Consider the following 20,156-nt stretch of genomic DNA (forward strand, 5'->3'; position numbering starts at 1 on the left):
GACCACACAATAACCAACTGTCACTCTTGAAGATAATAGAAACAAATATATAAGGAAATGACAAGATTATGTGGTAAATTAATATGCTATGAGGAATGGTAGGCATCTATAGGAAGAATCCAAAAAACATCTAGCAGTGCATCTTGTCCATGGCACAGAAAAGATTGTTAATTTGAAGTTGCTGGCAAGCTGTGCTGTTAAATATTTTGAGTTGTGAATTCTAGTAAGAAAAAGTCTGTTTCAGCTCTTTTGGAGAAAGGTGTTAGTGGTGTGTCCTATATGAAGGTATGAATGGCTAAAAAACAAACAGGAAAGGAAAGAAAAAAGCCAAGTATACATAAAGGCTCTAAATGTTGAGACACCAGCCCTTAATTTTACAATGTTCAGGAATTTTAGCAGTAGAACAGATTTAAAAATTGTATTGACACTAATTTTTAAAAAAGTACACTTAGTCTTAGATGAGAATAGCTAAAAAGTACTAATTTGTCCATATTTCTTACAATATGGGGGAAAACTGTAGACATCCTTCTAGGCTGAGTGGGTTAAAACATAACACTTTAACCAAAAAATCTTGTTCGATGTTGGGTCATTCCTATTCATACAACATATCTTCTGCTATCTTAAAGTGTCTTTGACTATGAAATTACGCCGAAGAGATGTTAAACATTTCCTGTCTTTCTTCAGGTGTTTTTACCACTTCCTTTTGCACTCTGATAATCTTATTTTACATAGTGTTTGTGGTGAGCAGTAAATGTATTTGATCTAGTTAATTGTTTTCTGTGACACATTATTTTAGCCTGATTTGAGTGGAGTCTTCAACCATTATGGCATCATAATGCATAACTTTTATTTATACTCTGCTCGTATACCATTTCCCTTTGCCAAATAAACACTCCTAATGAAGCCTTATAGAATATATCAAAGGCAAACAGAGGAAGAAGTTCAGGGAGGTCTGTCACTGTTAAATATTGGTAATCTTAAAGGTAGTTAATTGCCTCTCATGACCATGGTACTTGAGTGCCTCATAGTTATTAATGGATTTAATCCTCACAGTGATCACTTTATAAATGGGGGAACAGAGGGACAGGGTAGATTGATTAACTTTTCCAAAGCTGCACAGAAAGTCAGTGGCTAAGCTGGGAATTGAACTTTGATTTCCGGAGTCCTAGTCCATGCTTTAACTAGTAGATTATCCTCTCATTTTTCTTGGTAGGCAAAACTTTTGACCTTAAAGTGTACTAATTGGTATCTTTTTCTTGGAAAGAATTCTATTCTCTAAGAAAAGAAAACAGATGGGGAACTGAAAAGGTCTTCTGGTTTACCGGTTGATGAGCTTGCTGCTTCTTTTCATTCTTTCTGTGGCATGGTCACTTGTTGAGTTCTTAGATGAGAGTTTAGCCACCTAAGGAGGAAAACATTGATGTCCAGATGTCCATACTTTTTGACATTTTTTGCTGCTGCTTTTCATGTAGCCCACAGTTCATTCAGTGACCCTAAGAAAAAAAGACCCTAATAAAATAGCTTCAGAGGGTAGCTCATGATACCATCTACATGTTTTATTAGTCTGTAATAGGAAAAACTTTTAAAAAACAACAAATAGTCTTTAAAGTGCTACTAGACTAACTCGGCTAGCCCTCTGAAGCTATTTTTTTAGTTTTTAAAGTGCTACTAGACTATTTGTTGTTTTTTAAGTTTTTTCCTAATAAAATAGTAATGTCCTTGCATGAGAGTGGAGCATTCAGACTCATGGCTTTTGGGAGGGGAACATTGCCCCAATTAGGGATTTTTTTTAATAACTCGTTTTTTCCAACTTCTCTTGTCCTTGCAGTTGGCCAATAAGAATTTTAGGCACACTTCTTTTTAAAGCCATAATCCTCCTAAAGGTCTGCTCCCTGAATAGATTACACCACTTTCTCTGCAAAAGGTTTTAGACAAAGCCCTTGCTTGTAGTACACTGAATTCAGACCTCAGTTCTCTATACCATTAAAGGAAGGGAGCGTGCCAAGTCTTCCATTGGTCTCATATGATCTCTAATAGTCTATTTCCTTTTAGAAATTAGGCTTAGATTTTCTTTCAGTTGTATTATTTCCACTTAGATACTGTTGCTAGTTCTCAGAAAACTCTTAAAGCGCTATTGAGGTAAGTATTTTGTGTCCTTGAGACTGCTGCCCAAGTCATTTTGCCAGTTGCTTGCTATAGCTTCTGATGTGACGAGCAGAGAGCTTAAAGTTCTGTCTCTTTAACCACAGTTTCTTTAGAGAAAGGGTGGGAATGGAAACTGCACCTTTGTTTCTACATGCATTGATTTCCTGGTTGCATTTGAACACAATGTGTTACAAAACTCAAGAGTAAAAAAGTACAGATTGTTATGAGGAAATAATACCATGTTTGCCTGGAATCCACAACACTGTTAATTAAGTTTGCAATAATAAATAGTTCTGAATTTCGCACAGAATTATTGAAGCTGTCATGTTCAAAGAAAGTATCTAGGCAATGCAGAAAGCCTTCAAGCACTGTTTTAGGGTCTTTGTTAAACCTGTTATTTGTTTTGTACATCTGTGAAAGTGATGACTTCCATAATAACATAAAAATATGGAAGGCTAAAAAAGTTACGCAGGCAGGTCAGTACTTACTGAAGTTTGAATATAATCAAGAGTTTGTCTTGGATTTTTTTCATGTGTTGGTATTAAAAACCAATATTTTCCAAATTAATTACTAGCAGCAAAATATGTGAAGTTCAAAATCCTGTTGATGATCATAAAAGGAAAAAAAGACTAAGTTCTTAGACATGGCTCTCCATCAGGTATTTAGTCTCCCAAAACTTATGAAATACTAGAGTGCTGTCTAATACAGTACATTGCTGTTAATGAAACAGTTACAGTAAACTTCCAATAATCTGGCACCTTTAGGACCCAGGGGGTGCCGGATTATCAGATATGCCGGACTATCAGAAGGGGGGGCCTGGGTGGAGTACGGGGGATGCGACCCTCGGCTAGGGAGCACAGGAGTCAGAGGAATCTGGACCTATCACCACCTGGGGACATGCACTACTTTCCTGGCTTTGCTCACTGGAGCTGCAGTGGCCATGGAGAGGTGCTTCTCACCTAGCCCCAATTTGCTACAGTGAGAGTGGGCTGGGGTAGTTCTCTCTCCCCAGGGCAGCCTACATACTGAACCCCTAATCCTCAACCCCGTCCCAGAGCAATGATTTAAATGAAGCATGTACATTTTTCATTTTTATTTTTCAAAAAACAAAAATTGAGGACTGAAGAAATGGTGGGTAAATCTTCTTGTCTAGTATTTATCGTAAGTTAGATTTCTAAAGAAAATGAGGCTGAATTACTCCTATTGTTTAGCTGAACTATATAAAGAATAAATAATGTATAATTAGCAAAATGAGTATTTATTTTAAAAATGAATAAATGTATATGGTTTACAAACCGCAAAGTGAAATGTAATAGTACCCTAACTTTGAGAATGTTAACTACTCTGACATCTATATTGCATCCTTCCCATGACACTCCAAGGCAGAGAGTTTCAGAGCCTGAATTAAATGATCTGATAGGGAGCTAGCTTCCTGCACCTCCCTCCCCCCTTCCATGCTGCTGCCTCTGATACAGTGGTAACTGCGTGGATGGGTGGGGAGTAAGGATGTTAAGTATCGACTAATTGACTGATCGAATTGTTGATGCATTTTGCATCAACAGTTCGATTAGTCTATAGGGTGCCTCCGCCTTTCAAAGGTAAAAGCGCTTCATGGAGTCCAGGATCAGCTGGGGCCCTGGGCTGCACGCAGTGTTTCAAAGTAGCAGCGCCATGTGGAGCCCAGGGTCTGGTCCCAGGCTTCAAGCAGTGCTGATGCTTTGAAGCACCCCCTTTGTTACCCCTCTATCTGATAGAGGCAGCAGGGGAGGAAGTGACTAGTTGACTATACAATAAGCGTTTGCTTATCTGATAGTTGACTAGTCCTTTACATCTCTAGTGGGGAGGCCTGCATGTAACGGGGAAGGAGGAGATGGGCAGGCTTTTGTATTGTCAGACACACAAAAATACTGCCAGTATAAAGTGTTAAAAACATTAACTGAAATTTAGCAAACTAATTTATCATGGGGCTGCCTTTATTGTCATTAACAATGGAATCCTGCAGGGCTGCCTGCTCCCCACATATGAACGTGTATCTGCTGAACTTTTCAGTGGTTACATGTTTACCTGAATGCAAGTATTTTAACATCCCTAATTTTTAGCCCCATAGTGCGAGCCAATAACAGTTGGTTTGGACTGAGATTCGCTGCTATGGTATGGGTGGGTTTATGTTTTTGTTTGTTTGCAATATAGTTGTGCTCTGAATAAGCCACAGAAAGTGGAAAATATTTTCGAGTCTTATTGCATTGCCTTCACTCCTAGGTATTATCTGTTAGTCAGTACTGTATGTTTCTCTGCTATCTGTAACAGTTCAGATCTCTTTGCTGATTATCATTTGTCTCGTGAAGTTTCTTAGTAGTGGTTTCCTTCTGAGAGTTAACTTTTAAAAATTCAGTCAATAGATTCAGGCACTTGCATGTGTAGGAAAACGTGACATACTACTCAGATGTACTACTGTGATTACTTGTAATCTTTTTGGGAAAATGAATACTTTATTTTTCTACAAGCAGTAATGGGAAGGCATTTACTAGAAATCCATTTGTTTACTGCATTAAATGTTTGACTGTTTCAAAATAATTTAGAAAAATGTAACTGCTTAAAGGGGAAGATAATACCAGTTACAAGCAGTGAAGTTGATTAAATTATCTACAGTCATATGAAAGAAATATGGGATTTACCAGTAAAATAAAATATCTAATTCATCATTATCCCAAAAATCCTAAAAATGAAGGTTATTCCAGTGCCTCAGTAACATGAAAATACTGAGAATTGTGTATTCTAGTCTTCCAAAAGGGGAATATGCAGTTGCTACAAACTTGGCTTTCAGTAGTCTATGCCCAGTTATAAGGTAGTCCAAATATACTCTAGTCTTTGAGTGAGCAAAATATTCACTGACTGAATAAACATTTGCCACAAAATGGGATGGGTTTCTGTTAACAAATTCAGAAGTTTTTCTCACAATTAATTGTAACTGTAAATCTTTTACAATGTAAATAAATAAACTTTTATTGAAATTCAGTATTAAATTCTGCCAAAACTAGAGGTGTCATGAAATAGATATGTATTTAAGATTTTAATGTACTCCTGAATTTTTCTGCATGAATTGAAATCACTAATTTTGGACTTTCCATCCAAAATCATAGAGCTGTCTAATAAAATATGGAGCCTGCTATATTTTGTACTTCATTGCAAAGGAATTATAAATTCTACTGTCGAAGCCACTAAAGATAGCCCAATGATAATACTTAAATTAGTTTGCTGAATTTCAGTTAAGGTTTCTAACAATTTACATTGGCAGTATTTTGGTGTCTTTTTGGCAACACATGTTAAAACATCTTTTATAATTTACAGATATATGGAGCCTGGGTGTTATCCTATTCATGCTGGTATGTGGACAACCACCATTCCAAGAAGCAAATGATAGCGAAACACTGACTATGATCATGGACTGCAAATACACAGTGCCATCACATGTGTCCAAAGAATGTAAAGAGTAAGTAAAATATTAAATAATTTGGTAGTGTTCATAGAAATGTATGCTACCAGCAAATTATCTAGAATCTTGTTTGTTGGGTTCTGGGAACTTTTTATTGTTTTTCCAGAACTTCCAATGCTAAAATTCCCTGCTGTGTTACCAGTCATTTCCTTAACTTGTTAATTCTTCTGTCTGCATGGATTAGGTAGCTTCTTGCACACCGTTACTACAGAGTCTTCAGTCTCTGCCTCTCTCACCCTTTATCAAAGTTGATTGAATTTGTTCCTTGTAAATGTTTTCAGCCCAGGGGGCAAGGTGGGGCTGCAGTTCTGCATTCCTGGAAGGCGCAGGGCCGGTGGCAGCAAACCCTCAGACTCATCGGGAGCATGCCATGCCTCCTCCCCCCTTCTTCTACCACTGTGGTAGCAGCAGAGGCTGCCAGGAGCTCTGGGTCCTTTTGAATATCTGGTCCCTGGGACAATTGCCCCTTTTGGTCTCCTGACCCGTTTTCAACCTTTGTCTGAACAGTTGTTCAAGGATATTGTGTCTGGTTCTTATGCTCAAGAACACTGCATCAGGCTTTTGCTTGTCTCCCACTAAAATTATAACCCCCAAATAAATTTACTGGGAATTGAGGGAAAATATCTTTGCAAACAGCACATGCCACTTAAGAATCATGACTCATTTTGAAATATTTACGGCAACTCTGACAGTTTTGAATAGTTCACTATTCCCCATTTGTTGAAGCCAGTTTGCTTGCTTGGAGACTTCAACCCTTAAATGTAGATTCCTTTAACGTGAGAGTCCCTCTTTCTGAGTTAGAATCATTTTGCAAGCATAGCTAGTCCTCCATAAATGATAGAATATTTCACCACTCCAAATGTCTTAAATCTCCTGGTGTAGTGGTGTCCAAACTTTTGCTCTTTTGTCTCCCCTTACCAGCAACGCAATGTGTCCATGGCCCTTCAGGCCAGGAGCAGAATTGTGACTAGTCCAAGAGTAGGGGACAGAGGCTTGGGAGGCAGGACTGGTGCAGAATGGGGCAGGGTGTGGCTACCTCCCCATTCTCCTGTGAGGGCTGGCTGGAGCTTGCTGCATCCTCCACAGTTTGGGGACCACTGTTCTAGTGTCTGTATAGGATTTGAGGAGGTTTCCTCCTATGACACACTGGAATTCAAGCAAAGCCTGATATTTTGCATGGACCAGGTGAAGTCTTCAAACTTCTGGTACTTACTGTAATAGCCATATCTGTGTTCATATGCGAACAGTGTAGTCTAGTGATTTTTTTCTAGTGCTGCACCCCATTACCTGTGGGTGAATACTTTCCTTCACCAAGTGATCACTCGTATTTGACTTCTCAGTCCTTGTCTTCAGAGGCAGTCTTCAAAGGCAATTTGTTTGACGCTTTCAGAAGACAAGCTTGGAAACTTAAATTCATAACTCTGCTAGACTCCACAAATCATGAACTCGATGAAAACACTAGATTGCTGACTCATTGTAACAATCTCTAACCACTAGTCCTCCTTTGTCCTATGATTATAGAGATATTAATTGCCCAATTCACCTTGAATGGTCTCTTGCAACATGTTCACTCCTTACCTTGTCCGTGCTTGTAATTTATTTAGTTGCTGTTCTGAGTACATTTCCCAGATCTGAAGAAGACATCTGTGTAATCTCAAAAGCTTGTATCTTTCACCCAAAGAAGTTGGCCCAATAAAAGTGTTACCTTTCCCACCCTCTTGTCTGTTTTACATTTGTTGTAATCCCTTATTCTTGATAACAATACAAAAATATATTAATATTAAACAATATTTATGTTGGAGTAGCAGCTAGATGCCATCTTGTTCGGGGCATGACTGTGAAAAATGCTGTCCCAAAATAGAAAATGAAAGCTAGAAAAGTGTAGATATGAAGAGCCCAAGTAATCAAATGAAAATGATGGAGTTTGCTGTGCTTGAAGTTTTCATAAATCAGTTGTTTTGTTCGTTTCAGTTTTGCATTGTCATTTAGAATATTTTTGCAGATTCAGTTTCCAGTCACACTATACTTGTGTTATTTTTACTGAAAGTTCTTCAAGGGGCTAATATGAGCTGATAGTAACAAAAGAAAAACAGTCCTCTGTCTTGCTGTGGTGTTGGTTACTTTCTGAACATACCAGTACATTGTATTTATAGATTTTTTTCCCTAGTCTAATTACACGGATGCTTCAGAGAGACCCAAAGCGAAGAGCATCTTTGGAAGAAATTGAAAATCATCCATGGCTCCAAGGAGTTGACCCGTCGCCTGCAACAAAATACAATATCCCTCTAGTTTCATACAAAAATCTTTCTGAGGAAGAACACAACAGTATAATACAACGCATGGTTCTTGGTGATATAGCAGATCGAGATACAATAGTGGAGTAAGTACAAATTTTCTGCAAGCAATCTGACACATTTAACATTCTGTTTAACTTGAGAATTACTACAAAATTGAATGCAATCACAAAAAAAAAGTCTTTGCTTCTTTCTAAATGCTGAGCCAAAACCTCACAGGAGACATTGAGTTTTGAATTTACCATGAATGCCAGTTAAATTTGGGTTCTTCCTCTCTCACTCGTTGCCAGTAAAATATTCCGTAGGCCAAAAGAAGTCCTCTTATATTTGAGACCCCACTGAAGATTGGCACTGCGCAAGGTGGATTGATTTAACTCAAGGTGATTTAAATCACACAAAAAATCATTGATTTAAATCAAGTTAGCAAAAAAGCTAAAACTGACTGTGCTTAGAGTGCACTTAATTTTTGAGATAGCCCTGGCACTTCTGGGTGGGTGTGGGTGGGTGGGTGGGTGTGTGTTTGAGAAAACAAGTATGGGGGGGTTCCCTTAGAAAAGATGAGTTATGCTGAGGTAAAATGGGTCATAGATTTATGGCATCACCATTATTGTTTGGGACCATGATGTTCTAAACAATATTTTGTATTGTGTAATATATAATAAGAATGACACTCAGTGGCAACTGGCAACTCTAGATTTCTCTTACTGCAACTTTCTGTCTTGTATACTTTAATGATAGATTCTAAACTTAGTGAACTGATTAAATAAGCCATTAGGGATTAGCTAAGATAAACATTTTTTTTTGTAGCAACGTTTAACACAGCAAACAGCTTGGGAATTTACTTGTCCAATCACATTTTTACTAAAAGGCATAGAGAGTCTTGAAGAAATTGCGAAGTGAATTCTTTTAAGTTCCTAACCAGTTGTTTCACTCAGCCACACCTACATCTTCATCATTTTCTCCCAATGAGCAGTTTTCCGTATAATGTTTCATTCTTGCAGCGAGGCCCTACATCATCTTCTTGCACTGCTTACACTTGGCATGTTGTTCTTTTTTATCCAAGGAACACATTTCTCAAAATATTCCTAGATAGGGTCTCTCTTATGCCCAGAAACCATGACAGTTTTTTCTGTGGCAGAAGTGTGAGGGAATATAGGAAGCTGTGTGTGTGCTGAATAATTTCTTTGCTTTCTGTTTCCAGTCCACTCCACTGTTTCTTTTATGCTACCTCTGTCTTTTCCTATATATTGTCTTTTTGTTTTTAAGGCTTTGTTTTTAAGGCAATGTTTTAACTAGCTCCTCTGTCATGCTTGGCCACGGTCCACCACCATATAAGCACAGAACACAACTAGTCCTATCCTGCCTGTGTCTTTCTGTGCACATGTTACTTTATAGTCTGCTAAGAAACAGAAACTGGAGGCCCAGAACTTTCAAGAAGCAAGAGTTAGTTGTTAGGCTGGACAGACTAGAGCCATTAGTTCATTTTTATGACCCTGTGAGTGTAGGTGTAGCATGTTTGTGATGAGATTTAATTGTAACTATTGTATTTAAATGAAAAACTTATTTATTCAAAAAATTAAAAATCAGATTTATATAAACTATTTAAATAAAAAATTCAATTTATAATTTTTTCAATCTCTTTTTATCCACCATGACTAAAGGCCTCATTTAAAGCGTGATCCAATGCCCACTGAAATCAATGGAAAAGACTGAATCCAAGTTAATCAAAAGACAAGGCTCCTGTTAAATTCACTGAGACCTTTGAAGATTATAGGGATTGCACAAAGGTTAGATGAAGAGAAAACTTGGCCAACAAAATGTTTTAAAGGTGATGATGGTCGTGTGTGAGAGGAAGAACACAACTTAATTGCCAAAGCACACTGTATATTTGCACGGCTGGCAGAAAAATACAAATGTTAAAATTGCTTGCCTTCTGAGGGTGCGTCTACACTGCACTGCTATTTTGAGATAACTAGCATTATTTCAAAATAAATGTGAGCGTCTACACAGCCATTCCATTATTTCGAAGTAACGGACATCTTATTCTGAAATCTGTAAACTTCTTTCCACAAGGAATAACGCCTATTCTGAAATAGCTATTTCAAAATAAGGTGTGTGTAGATGCTCCACTGCTGCTATTTTGAAATAGAATGGCCCTGGTGAGGGGCTAAGTTATTTCTCCCCAGTGCTTCCTGGGGCTCTAAATCGAGATAGCATGTATGCACTAGGGAAGCCTGACTCAGATTAATTTTGAGGCTTCCCTGCAGTGTAGATGTGCTATTTTGAAATAAGTTATTTTGGAATAACTATTCTGGAATAGTTTATTTTGAAATAGCCTTGCAGTATAGATGTACCCTGAGAGGATTTGATAGCAGGGCTCGACAAATTATACAATCTACTCACCCATGGCGAGTAGATTGTAACCCGGAAGAGCTGGGTTCTGGCGATCTGTGCATGTGCAGATCGCCGGACAGCGCGGCTGGCGAGTGGGGCTCGCCGCGGTTTGGCGAGCTCTGTTGATAAGCATTGGTGAACCTACTGGGTCACTTTTCAGAGTAGAAGCACAGCTTATCTGATGGAGTCTGGTGCATTTCCTCAGTCTAGCACTGACCATCTGTTCTACTTCCATTTTTCAGCCAAGCAAAGACAAGTTTTAAAATTATGCTGTGTTTTGAACCAGTTTCTGACAAGTGAAAATTATGCATGCAACCGATCAAAAGATTAAGGATGATTGACATGTTTTGTTAGTCTCAGATGGGTCGCTGTGTTAATCTGTATCTTTAAAAACTAGTAGTCCTTCACTCATCTGAGGAAGTGGGTTTTGCATATGAAAGCTTATGATACTATGTTTTATTAGTTATTCCTACTATAGGTTGGATGTCTCTAGTCTGGCACCATCAGGACCTGAGCCGTCCTGAACAAGGGAGATTGCTGGACCAGGTGAGGTCAGGCTTCTGAGCTCTGCCAGGGCTACTCATCTGCCCTGACCAGAATGCTGGCCCCAGCCTGCCTGCTTGCTGGGGCTCCACTACCCTTAAGCCACTGGCCCATCAGACTGGCTTTGCTTCCAGCCACTGGCAACCTCTGTGGCTTTCTGGTCCAGCAACATCGATGGTCTTTTGGGACCAAGAATGTTGCCAGCTCAGGTCCTGCGGGTGCCAGACTAAGGACGTCCAACCTGTAGTAGGAATAAAATTTAGGAATTGTGCTTTAAAATGGAAAGGTACCTTAAAATTAAAATATAGTAAAGGTTGAAACTCTCTGGTCCATGATCAAATTTTAAATTGGAGTTTTTAAGATGTAAAATGGTCTATAAAAGTTATATAGCAGCATCTGTCACACAGCCTAGGGGTACCAGAGACCTGGCAGGCAGACAGGCTAGGGGGAGCATGCTGGCCAGAGCTGGAGTGGAGACTGGGCAGAGCTTGGAGGCCTGACCTCACCTGGTCCAGCAATCTCCCTTGTTCAGGACCCTTAAAAATGTAAAATGCTTATTCTAATCTGTGCTACATCTGTTACCTTTGAAAGCGAGGCTGTTTTAATGCAAATAGTTTATTTTGAGATGGAAGGAAAGCTACATTTTTTTCCTAAGTAATTTTTGCAAACATTGCTTTGTTATACAATATTACTAACATGATTAATCATCTAATGATTTGAATTTTTTAAATTGTCTATTTCTAGTTATTAATATAATGTAACAAATAACATATCATCCAGTGAAATTGCTGGAGGGCTGCCTAGTTTGCACCAGTAAAGCTTTTTTTAAAATAATGAATGTTTAACAGCCTTCCAAGGGGAGCATTGGGGAGCAGAAAAGCTTAAATGGCTGCATGAATGAGCTTGTTAAGTTGATGGAGGGGATGGTATGGTGAGACTGCCTATAATAGTATGTTACTTGTTGGCAATTGCCAGTAGCAAAAATCCCCAGTGGCCTAGAGATAGGGCACTAGATGGGGAGGGCTTTAAGTTACTACAGAGAATTTTTTCCAAGATGTCTGGCTGGTGGGTCTTACTCACATGCTCAGTGTTTAACTGATCGCTGCATTGAGGTCTGGAAGGAATTTTACCTTAGGTCAGATTGGCAGAAACCTAGGGGGACTGGAGCTGTCTGCATCTGCAGCGTGGGGCATAGGCCAGTTGCAGGTAAAACTGGTGTAAATGGTGAATTTTTTGTAACTTGAAGTCTTTAAACAGTGATTTGAGGATTTCAGTAACTGGGCGAAAGGATAGGGGTTTATTATTGGAGGAGTGAATGGGTGAGGTTCTGTGGCCCGCAGCATGCAGGAGATCAAAATAGAAGATCATGATGGTCTCTTCTAGTCTATTAGTGTGAGTTATAAAAACAAAATGTCTTAACTTTCTGGGTATTAAAAAACAAATTCAGGATCTAGAAGTTTTAAATGTTTGGTTTCTAAAAATATTTTAAATGTATGTAGTAGCTCTGGAAAAATGTCTTAAAGGCCATGTCAGACCCTATTTTATCCATTATGTTAGATCTTCTGGTAGACTGTAGCATCTAGGCAACTGCTTTAATAACCTTAAAAGGTCAGTTTTGTTGTAAGTTTGCTATGACACCAATACCGAGGGAATGTAAGATTTTGCTCCAGCTTCTTCAAAACTAAACGTTTCCACTTCACCTCAGCATATTTGTCCGTGAGAAATGCCATTATTGGAGCACAGTCTCATTTTCTATCGATGTTATTGCTTAAATATATGTAATAAAGGAAAAATTATTAAGCCTCTGGATGCTTTCCTAAATATATCATTATATAATTATTGAACTTGCCATATTTGGTTGCCCAGTTTCTTAATAACTCAAAAGCCCTGTTTCAGGATGTTAAAAATACTAAATTCTGTTTTCAGGAACTTTCTGTGTAAAGCATTCTACATTGTCAGCTATGTGTCCAGTTTTAGAACATCATTGGTATGTGATGTTCCATTTTTGTTTTCCTTAGGGCCCTGGAAACTAACAAGTACAATCACATCACTGCTACTTACTTCTTACTAGCTGAGAGAATTTTGAGAGAGAAACAGGAAAAAGAAATTCAGACCAGATCTGCAAGCCCCAGCAACATCAAAGCTCAGTTCAGGTGAGAATCTAGACACTTCAGTGATTTAGTCAACTTAATCAGAATGTTTTAAAATTCCAAGATACTGTGTTTTAAAACAGAAAAATAGTCTTTCGCTGCTTCTTTCAAATGTCTTGGGGGAAATGCAGCTGAAATATGAAAATCTATACTGAAGCTTATTTATATCTGCCATGGGAAGGTGATAACTAAATCATATGTATGTCTGATAAAGAAATGATTTTGTATTATTTTCTTCTATTGATGGTAGTTACATTTCATTAAACTCCACTTTGTAAAAACTTTCCTAATGGTATAATTCCCTAAATCAGAGGTGGGGAACTTGGGTCGGGGCTGTTGACTCTCAGAACTGGACATGGCCCCTGAGAAGGAGAAAGATACTCCCCATGTTCCCCTTACACACCAGAGCCTAGGGGACCCAGGCTAGTAGATTTTGTGCTCCAGCTCTGTGGTCGGGGGCGTGAGAGGACTAGAGTGCCAGCATGGATTTCCCAATGCTGGGGGGAGCTCTGAGCCTTGGGGATTGGATCCAGGAAAGCTGGGGGGGGGGGGCGCTACATTCGGCCCTCAGGACTTAGGTTCCCCATCCCTGCCCTAAATGCACTCCAGTACTGAGGGGGATAGGTCATAAAGGAAACGTTGAATTGAAGTTTACATACAGATTTAGTTAAGTCATGTTCTGGGCTTCTGTAAATCTAGGTTAATTTAAGTATTTCTTAAAATGAGGCCTTTAAAAAGGACAAGTTTTTTGAATGTTATACGTACTTGTTGATTAAGGACACCTGAAATAGCTGTCTTCATCTACTTGACTTCTGTCTTGCTAAACTGATTTTGAGTAATAAATATGTTTTCAACATAGATCAGTAAGTTTTGTTTATCATTTTTCAACAACTCTTCCGTGGACTGGAGCTGGTCTCCGAGATCTCCCTAACATAATTTAGGAAGGGAGCAAGTAGGGATGTGACTGGTTAACCAGTAAGCATCACCTTTACCAGGAGATGCTCACCAGTTAACTGGCAAGGGTTGGAGTTGCCTCACCTTCTCCCTCCTCTCCCCTCACATCACAATGCAAGCAGTTGGCTGCTTCAGCCCAGAGGGGCCTGCTGGGGTGGCAGGGCGCTCCGCCCTGGCTGGAGCAGTCCCCGTCTGCAGCAGTCCTGGCCTGGCTGGAGCAGCACTGCCCCCTTTACCCACTCCCATTTAAGTTAGCTGGTTACACACCACACTTAACTGGTTAATTGATTAAAATGGGATTTTACATCCCTAGCAGCAAAGCCCAGTTCCTGGTATCAAAAAGATTGAGAAACACTGACCTATATTATCATATTAAAAATTTAGTAACCTTCAGCAAGGCCCCTGAAATCCATGATGGCTGAATCTCATGTGGCTAAGATAGGAGAAATCTGCTTCTGTTTTTGTGTTATGTAGCTAGTGTTGGTATGTTCAACCAGCCTGCCATTTGCTGCAGACTTTCAAGTAATCTGAAAGCCTTTAATTCTTTTGCATTTTCAGGTTTAGGTTCAAATTCCTGCTGAAGAAACAGGGAGGATTTTAGCAAAAACATGGTGAATTGAAAAATACTGCTATATTTAAAATGTTCAGAGGAGGAAGAGTTTCCCTCCCATTTCCCAGCCTTGTAGTTTTCTTTGATGGCATCAATGTGGTGAGGGAAATTTGGGCAGCAATCCTGCCATTGTCCCAGGTGAAGAAGCTCCTGTTCCTGGGTCTGGTGGTGTTTGGTTTCCAGCTCCGGGCATGGCAACCTGGCCTAGGCACATGGGGTTGCAGTGCCTCACTCAGATTTGCCCTGGCAGTCTCCTCCTCCCCTATCAGTGAAATCTGGCTATCTGCTGGAGAGGAGAATTGAGCCTAGTCAGCCCCATGGGACAGGGTTGCTGCATGGTGAATGCAGAATGGGCTTGCAGTGCAATCTCTCCTCTCCCATCTGTGGCACCACTCAATTTTCTACTCATTGGGGTAGGAAACTTCCCGTTTTTACCAACCTGAAATGTGGTGAGGTATGCAGCTCTGGAATTCTGGACTTTTTTTGGTTTACATTAATATTTCATTATACTGGGTAGTGTCTGCTTAGGAGATGTCAAGAACTGAAGTAAGGTTATTTTATATCAAAACTGAGGTGAGTTGAGAGCAATGCATGGAGTAGTTTACTTAATGTCCACCCTTCAGGTATTGCTTTGCTCCATATGACAAGCAGAGCTACATACTTTTCTTGATACTTGGCTCTTGCAGTTACGAGTAGTTTTGAGAGCATTACTTGTTGTGTAGATATTGTCCTGGATCCAAAGGATTTACCAAACTAAAGGCTTTATAGGTAATAAGACAGACTGATGTGTAACTTCGATTTTTGCATTTAAAAATGTTTCTAAACAAGTCTTATCTGACTCACAAGTTAGTCTTTCTGTCATCTCACATCTATTGGAAATCACAGAAAATAAATAAAAAAATTATTGTAGAAATTATACAATAGCTATTTTCTTGCTGTAATTCATGAAATTAAAATATTGCCAAGTTATAATGATGATACTGTCAGGATTGCATTGTTCTTCTTTTTAGCTTTATCGCTGACAAAACACAATGTCTCAAACTCCTGTATCATTGATACCACAGTCCATTCTAAAATCACTGTGTTGCATATTTTTTTAGATATTAATTTTCTCAGCTAGGTATTGTGTTTCTAGTTTATTTCTCAAGTACTGTTTTGTGAACTAGTTCAGTTTATAGTCTAGCATCTTTAAATACTTGGCATGCAAAATATGAGAACTCTAGCTTGTTCTTATTTTAATTAAAAGTTGCTAAAAGAATGATAACTAGGGCCCTATCAAATTCACAGCCAGGAAAAACACATCAGACTGTGAAATCTGGTCTTTTGAGTGCTTTTCCCTATACTATACTATAAAGATTTCATGGGGGAGGTCCTGTCCCAAAAGGGAGTTGAAGGAGCAGGGTAACAAAATTATTTTAGGGAGGATTGAGATATTGCCATCCTTACTTTCTGCACTGCTTTCAGAGCTGGGTGGCTGGAGAGCAGTGGCTGTTGGCTAGGTGCCCAGCTCTGAAGGTGCTCCCCAGCCACCAGCAGCACAGAAGGATGGTGTTATCATACCATGGCATCCTTACTTCTGTGCTGCTGCTAGTGCAAGCTCTGCCTTCAGAGCTGGGCTCCTGTCCTGCAGCCGCTGCTCTCCAACTGCCCAGCTCTGATGGCAGAGCTGCCTTCAGCAGGAGAGCAGAAGTAAGAGGAGCGCTACTGCAGCCCCATCTACAATAACCTTGCAACCTTCCCCACAACTTCTTTTTTGGTCAAGGCCCCAACAGTTACAACATCATGAAATTTCAGATATAAATAGCTGAAATAATGAAATTTACTATTAAAAAAAAACCAAACCTGTGCTCATGAAATTGACCAAAATAGACCATGAGTTTGGTAGTGGGGCTATTGATAACACATGCAGATTATATTGAGGACCAGATCCTTAGCCAGATCCAATCGTGCTCTGTTGAGGTAAACTTTCCAAATAGCATGAAGCCAAGATGGGGGTTGGGAGTATGTAAGGCTTCAGCATGCTCCCCAGTTGGTTTTACAACTTGATACAACATACATAGGCTTTATGACTGCTCTACTCAGGGCTCAGATTCAACTATTACATTGTAATGGCCCTTTCATACTTCCAGCTTGTTCTTGAAAACACAATTAATGTGGGTGGCATTTTCTTAAGTTTGCAGAGCCTGCAACAACATCTCTGAGGTCTGAACTGTCCCGTTCATCTCACTGGGTGCTAACTCGCCAATCATTCTTTAAATACCAGAGTCATCAAAGTACATCAGGAAAGAGAGGATTCTGTTGTGAACATTGCTATAGTGGCTCTTCTCAGTGAGGGTATGTCTACACTACCCCGCTAGTTCGAACTAGCGGGGTAATGTAGGCATACCGCACTTGCAAATGAAGCCCGGGATTTGAATTACCCGGACTTCATTTGCATAAGCGGGGAGCCGCCATTTTTAAAACCCCGCTGGTTCGAACCCCGTGCAGTGTGGAACGAGGTGTACCGGTAGTTCGGAATAGGAATCCTAGTCCGAACCACCTTGTTCGAGCCCCGTGTAGCCGCGCTGCACGGGGTTCGAACCAGGTGGGTTTTAAAGATGGCGGCTCCCCGCTTATGCAAATGAAGCCCGGGAAATTCAAATCCCGGGCTTCATTTGCAAGTGCGGTATGCCTACATTACCCTCCTAGTTCAAACTAGGAGGGTAGTGTAGACATACCCTGAGTGGCTTTTGAAGATATCACCAGTTTTTCTGCCCAAATCAAGGAGGAGCCTAGTAGAGCATCTGAGCCTTTCTTAAGGAGAAGCTAAGCACAAAAAAGCACAGTGAGACACTTGAGCTTTCCATAGGAGAGCCCAGCATAGCCTTTGGATGTATCTGTACCCCACTAAGGAGGGCTGAGCCCAGAGAGCATGCATATATGATCATAGTTTGAACAACTGCATAATCAGCTGTGAACAGTGTCCGATGTAGGTAGAGCACCTCTACTTTCCCAGCTCCTGGGCTCCAGTTTGTGTCAGAAAGCTATGTATGTAACCCATCTTCAGATGAACCAAGCACTGTGCTGATACTGAGAATCTCCTTGGGAGTCCCATTATGTGTGATCAGTGTGTGAATGGAGAGTTTCTGCACTTAAGATCATAGTGACTCTGCCATGACAATAACTTTTTCATAGAATGTAGAATGGTGTCATCATGTAAAATATCCCGGGGTTGATGAATCCAGTAAGGTTTTATCTGTGAAAGCAATTTTTTAATTTGGTGAGCTAGTAGAATTTTCTTGCTCAGTAGGATAAATCGGGTAGTGGCTCCAGAGAGTGAAGCAGTCTAGACTTCACTTTTAGGTTTGTTAAAAATTAAGTTTTCCTAGCTATATCTTTAAAAATACAAATACAGAATTACAATATAGTGAAGATAAAAGAGCAGTAGCTAATTATAAACTGACTTCATCTTAAGAACATAGGATTAGCCACACTGTGTCAGATCAATGGACAGTCTGGTCCACTAGCCTGTTTTTCACAAGTGGCTGAATAGAACTGCACGTTACTGAGTGATGCATCCATGGTTATGCAATCAGAGTTTAGGGACCTCCAGCGAATGAGATTCCATCCCTTGACCATCTTGTCTAATAGCTATTGATGGACTTTTCCTCCATGAGCTTATCTAATTCTCTGTTGAACCCAGTTATACTTTTGGCCTTCACAGCATCCCCTGGTAATGAGTCCCACAGGTTGACTGTGTGTTGTGTGAAGTACTTCCTTATATTCATAAGCAGAAGGTTTAACATACACATCTTTGGGTAACTCCTGGTTCTTGTGTTGTGTGAAGGGGTAAATAACATTTCCTTATTCATTTGCTCCACACTATGCATGATTTTGTACATCACCCCTCAGTTTTCTCTCTTTTTCCAAGCTGAAAAGTCCCAGTCTTTTTAATCTTTCCTCACATGGAAACTGTTTTATTATCCTGATCACTTCTGTTGCCGTTCTCTATACTTTTTCCAATTCTGATTTATCTTTTTTGGGATGGAATGACCAGAACTGCATGCCGTATTCAAGAAGAGGGCATACAATGGATTTATAGAATGGCATTATGATATTTCTGTCGTCTTATCTTTCCCTTTCTTATTGGTTCCTAATATTCTGTTCGGTTTTTGGATTGCCAGTGTACACTGATATGTTTTCAGAGAACTGTGTATGATGACTCCCAAGACCTTTGTTGAGTGGTAACAACTAAGTTAGATCCCACCATTTTGTATGAATAATTGGGATTGTGTTTTCCAGCGTGCATTACTTCTCTGCAATGACCTGGTCATCCTTGAGTGCTCATTAAGTACTTCGGTTGTTCTGTGGCCCCCCTGATTTTGGGAAGCTTCCTACTTCTGATGTACTTAACAAAATGCTGTTAGTTTTTGTGTCTTACAGTTGTGCTTCAAATTTCTTTTTGACCAACTTAACAATACTTTTACACTTGGCTTTCCAGAATTTATGCTCCTTTGTATTTTCCTAAGTAGGATTTGACTTCCAATTTTTACAAGATGTCTTTTTGTCTCTAACCATCTCTTTTATTCTTTAGTCATCATAGCATTATTGATAGCCTTAGTGTTTTTTTTTATTTTTAATTTGGAATATACATTTAGTTTGAGCCTCTTTTTAAAGTTTCTGTGCAGTTTGCAGGCATTTAATTCTTGCAACTGTTCTCTGGTACCACTTGTTTAAATTAAGATTTTTACCATATTTGATTATTTGCTTTGTTTTAGATGTAGTATATACCACGGTGTCTCATTGATTATCTTTGTTCCACAAAGTTTCTGTGATGCCTCTTGTATCAATAACCTTATTTAATACCATGCACTCAAGTTCACTCAGCTTGTATTTTTCTGCCTTCATGGCAGAAAAATGGGATTTTTGGAATGGGATTTTTTTTGCTAGACTGTTTCTGTTCAGTTCTACCTTTATCAACTTCTATCCTCTGTTCTTTATTGTGATTTGGAGTAACCCCTTTTAATGAATACTTCTCTAAAGGGTGTGTCTGTCTTGACCATGTGCTCCTCTGCACCTGTTGGCTTCTCCCAACTGTTAGTTGAAAAACTCTTCTACAACTTTTTAAAATGTCACTTCTTTCATTACTGCTTTGTTTTGAGGTTCATGCTTAATAAACAATCTGACATTTAAAGTTCCATTCATTTACAGATAAAAAGTCTTGGAAAGTATAATGTTTTATTTGATGCCTGGACTCACATGACTTATCAGTTGACTATTGAAGTGACTAACAGAAATTGATTTAGTTAGTGGCAGTACATGAACTGTATTACAGTTTCAATTTTATGGTTAAAAAAATTCTATGATCTGTATTCAAAATTCCCTTCACTTAAAGTATATGTAAAAGCAAAAGACTCTTTGACATTTGAAAAGTTTATTTTTTATCAGAAATAATTGTTTAAAATGTGTGAATGAGAAGACTAAAACTGGGAAGAATAGATACTCCAGACTAACCTTGTCTGCAGTACCTTCATCCTTAGATTGTGCTTTAAAAGCCCCTGGAAAGGACCTTCCCTGCCTAATTGCTACTGATT

The 20,156-nt window shown here is 39.3% G+C and overlaps 1 protein-coding gene across 1 annotated transcript in view; it reads left to right on the forward strand.

Annotated features, from left to right (window-relative positions):
• The window catches only part of SNRK (SNF related kinase), a 54,315-nt gene that overhangs the window by 29,983 nt on the left and 4,176 nt on the right, over nucleotides 1–20,156 (forward strand). The window contains exons 4-6 of the mRNA XM_075921959.2: nucleotides 5,494–5,635; nucleotides 7,806–8,018; nucleotides 12,888–13,022. Of these exons, the coding sequence (XP_075778074.1) occupies nucleotides 5,494–5,635; nucleotides 7,806–8,018; nucleotides 12,888–13,022 (490 nt within the window). The remainder of the gene's footprint in view (nucleotides 1–5,493; nucleotides 5,636–7,805; nucleotides 8,019–12,887; nucleotides 13,023–20,156) is intronic.

Source organism: Pelodiscus sinensis, chromosome 2 (assembly GCF_052426305.1).
Source record: "Pelodiscus sinensis isolate ZL-2025 chromosome 2, ASM5242630v1, whole genome shotgun sequence".
NCBI classification, from domain to species: domain Eukaryota; kingdom Metazoa; phylum Chordata; order Testudines; family Trionychidae; genus Pelodiscus; species Pelodiscus sinensis.